At 31.4% G+C, this 3,109-nt stretch overlaps 1 protein-coding gene across 1 annotated transcript in view; it reads left to right on the top strand.

Moving 5' to 3' along the window:
- The first annotated feature begins 408 nt into the window (after positions 1–408).
- LOC101512427 (uncharacterized) overlaps positions 409–3,109 on the top strand; it is an 8,821-nt gene continuing 6,120 nt past the window's right edge. The window contains exons 1-2 of the mRNA XM_004504523.4: positions 409–1,118; positions 1,564–1,778. Of these exons, the coding sequence (XP_004504580.1) occupies positions 810–1,118; positions 1,564–1,778 (524 nt within the window). The 5' untranslated portion in view covers positions 409–809. The remainder of the gene's footprint in view (positions 1,119–1,563; positions 1,779–3,109) is intronic.

The following is a 3,109-nucleotide window of genomic DNA, read 5'->3' as shown; positions in this document are numbered from 1 at the left end:
ATCAACCACTTATAAATATGGTCCATCATAAGACTAGCCATTCTTTTAACCAAAAAAATAACTATGTTTCATAAATTTCATTTTTTTATGAAAAATTATTTAATGAGAGAGAATATTTTAAAATACTAATAAATTTTTTTTTTACACTTTTACCTTCATTTTTAAAAGTGTCAAAATATATGTTTGAATGGAGAAAAAATCTTTAACTTTCAGATTTAGATTAATCAATTTATATATATATTAAAAGTTTTTGGGAACATTTTTAGAAAAACTCACCTAATTTTTTTAGCTTATAATTTTGTAATTGTGTTTGAAGGAATATTTGTTAACTGATTAAAGAACTTAACCCCAAAACATTATACAAATAGTTAAATTATCCACAAAAATGGAAAATGATAGAATCCCCACCAAACATGGTAGTGCACTAATCACTATGCAATTCTAATTTTTTTCCCTTTTTTTGTTTGTTTGTCGTAACTAAGAGAGAGAGAGTGCGTTGAAGCTTTTCTTCTTCAATATTCCTTTTCCTTCCTTCAATTTTCCTTTCCTTTCAATCTTCCTCTGCTCATTCCGATTCCTCCTCCCCAAAATCACACTCTTCCACTTCCGATTCCTCCTTATTCATCCTCTGTTTTTTTTTTCCAACCTTTTCCGATACCAATTTTTTTAGTTTCTTCGTTCTTTAATGATCGGAAACGAAAAAAAAATTAGATTTTGAAATTTGGGTATTGTTTATAATAATAACCCTGTTCTTCCTCCGTTTTCTCGGTGAATAAACGGAGGAGAATCATTGTGAAAAGAATTGGAAAATGCTGGGTACTGCACTGCAATTTGGGGGTGCTCGTGGTGACGATCGGTTTTACATTCCTGTGAAGGCAAGAAAGAATCAGAACCAGCGTAAGCAAGCTCAGAGAGTCAAGAATGGGGAAGATGAAACTGCAGATTCAATTTCTGATAATAATAATAAAAATAATATTAATAACAGTAATAATACTGCTACTACTAATAATCAATCTTTGTACTCACCAACAACAACTCCATCTGTAGAGTCTCTTAGTAACATTGATAGGTTCTTGGATTCCACTAAGCTATTGGTTCCTGCTCAGTATTTCTCCAAGGTTTATCTCAATTCATCTTTTATTTTTTTCTATTGAGAATTTGCCTTTTTTATTTTACTTATTTACTTTTGCTTTTGAAATGCTGAAACAATGGTTGCAAATGTTTCATCTTTTTTAGTGTTTATTTATTTATTTTTTGTTTTCTATAATGTGTAACTGATGACAAGTTTAAGATGAATGAATTGTTTTTATTATAATTATAATTGGAAGGTACAGAGTATGAAGGTTGTAAAATGAGTATATATTTTTATACATTTTCAGTTAGTTTAAAGAGTTTTTAAGCTGGTAACAAGTTATATTCAATCATAGGGTGACTTTAGAACTGATTATAACTAAAGTGAAATGTTTTTAATGATATGACGGTTATGATATATTAATTAAAATTCTTTTTGTTATTATTGTTGTATTGTTCATAATATGTTGTTTTATTTGGTTGCGTGTGTAGACGACAATGAGAGGTTGGAAGACTTGTGATGTTGAGTATCAGTCTTATTTTGCTCTGAATGATCTATGGGAATCATTCAAGGAGTGGAGTGCATATGGTGCTGGAGTCCCTTTACTACTTGATCAAAGGGAATCTGTAGTCCAATATTATGTTCCATATTTGTCAGCTATTCAGCTATATGGTCAACGTACAGAGAAGTCAAGTGCCAAGCCAAGGTATTGTCGTTTCATGTGTAGAACCATTCTTGTTATATGTGCATAAATATAGCATAAGAATTGTTTACTTTAAGGACAACACTAACTGCTGAAAAAATGGTTTAGTTGTTGATAGGTGTGATTCTTTTGTTCTGTTTGTGATTTAGTGATTTGTTTATTATGTAAATTGGTCATATGGATTATATGTTGGATTATGTTTTGTTGTTGCTGTTGCTGTTGCTGATTGAAAAGGCAAAAGAAAAATTGAGAAGCAAGTGAAAGAGAAATAAACACGTGGTTTTCGTCTTACTAAATTTGTATGCTTGTGATAGATCATAGATGTAGAAACTGCAGGAGTTCAAAATGGTGAAAGCCATGAAGATGACATTGATATTGTTGGCTGTTTACAGGCCAGTTTCTATGGTGCAAAAGTGAGTTAAGTCTTGTACCATGCACAAGTTTGTTTTGACCAGTGGATTAATAAGTCCCACCACTAAATCAAATGAGATATGATGAGACTTATTGATCAAATGGTGCAAAATAAACTTGTGCATGATGTAAATTAGACAAGCCCCTGTTTACAATATAAAATCTTTTGGTTTGACTATCAAATAAATGTTTTTAACTCGAGCACAATGTATGATTATCACTATCCTCTTTTATACACGATGTTACCTGGTCTTTTGTAAAACAAGTGTCTAAAACATAAGTTTATAGCTAATTTATTTTGTTTTACTGTCTCTCCATATGATTTTAGCGGTAAACTAAAGCACCATTTTCATCCTTTTTCTCATATTTCCTAGCAAAGAAAAAATGAAAAGCATTCTATTGATTATTTTTCATTTTCCTTGAGGGTTTAATATATGCTCATGGTTTTCAAAAATGAAATTGAAGCCACAAATAACATTTTAGGTTGAAGGCATGTCTGAGTGTCGAACATGTGTCACTATGAGACACTTTGGGAGATGATTTTTGGAGGGCGGGTTTCTAGAGATCTAAGGAAGTGCTAATGATTTGTGAAATGAGATGAATAAAGTGATTAGAAAGGTAGACAGAAAGACATTGGGAAAATCGAGGGGGTTTGCGCCTAATAGTAAAGATTCTTGGCTGTGTGATGGAAACATACAAAAAAATAAATTTAATAGTGATTGACCTTGTGTTGAATGGGGAAAATTCGAATTAGTATAGGAAGTCAAGTAAGAAACTAAGAAGAGTATTTGAAGGTTTATTGTTATTAGGCACCAGTAGGGAAACAAATTATGTATACTATAGCTTGCTAAAAGTAGGGAATGGAAAACAAGAGACTTAAACCTGATGTTGTGAATAGCAGCATTATAGCAAAGCAGGAATAG

This window comes from Cicer arietinum, chromosome 6 (genome assembly GCF_000331145.2).
Source record: "Cicer arietinum cultivar CDC Frontier isolate Library 1 chromosome 6, Cicar.CDCFrontier_v2.0, whole genome shotgun sequence".
Lineage (NCBI taxonomy): Eukaryota > Viridiplantae > Streptophyta > Magnoliopsida > Fabales > Fabaceae > Cicer > Cicer arietinum.
The sequence above is the reverse complement of the archived record's forward strand: the minus strand, read 5'-3'. Positions and strand labels throughout refer to the sequence as shown.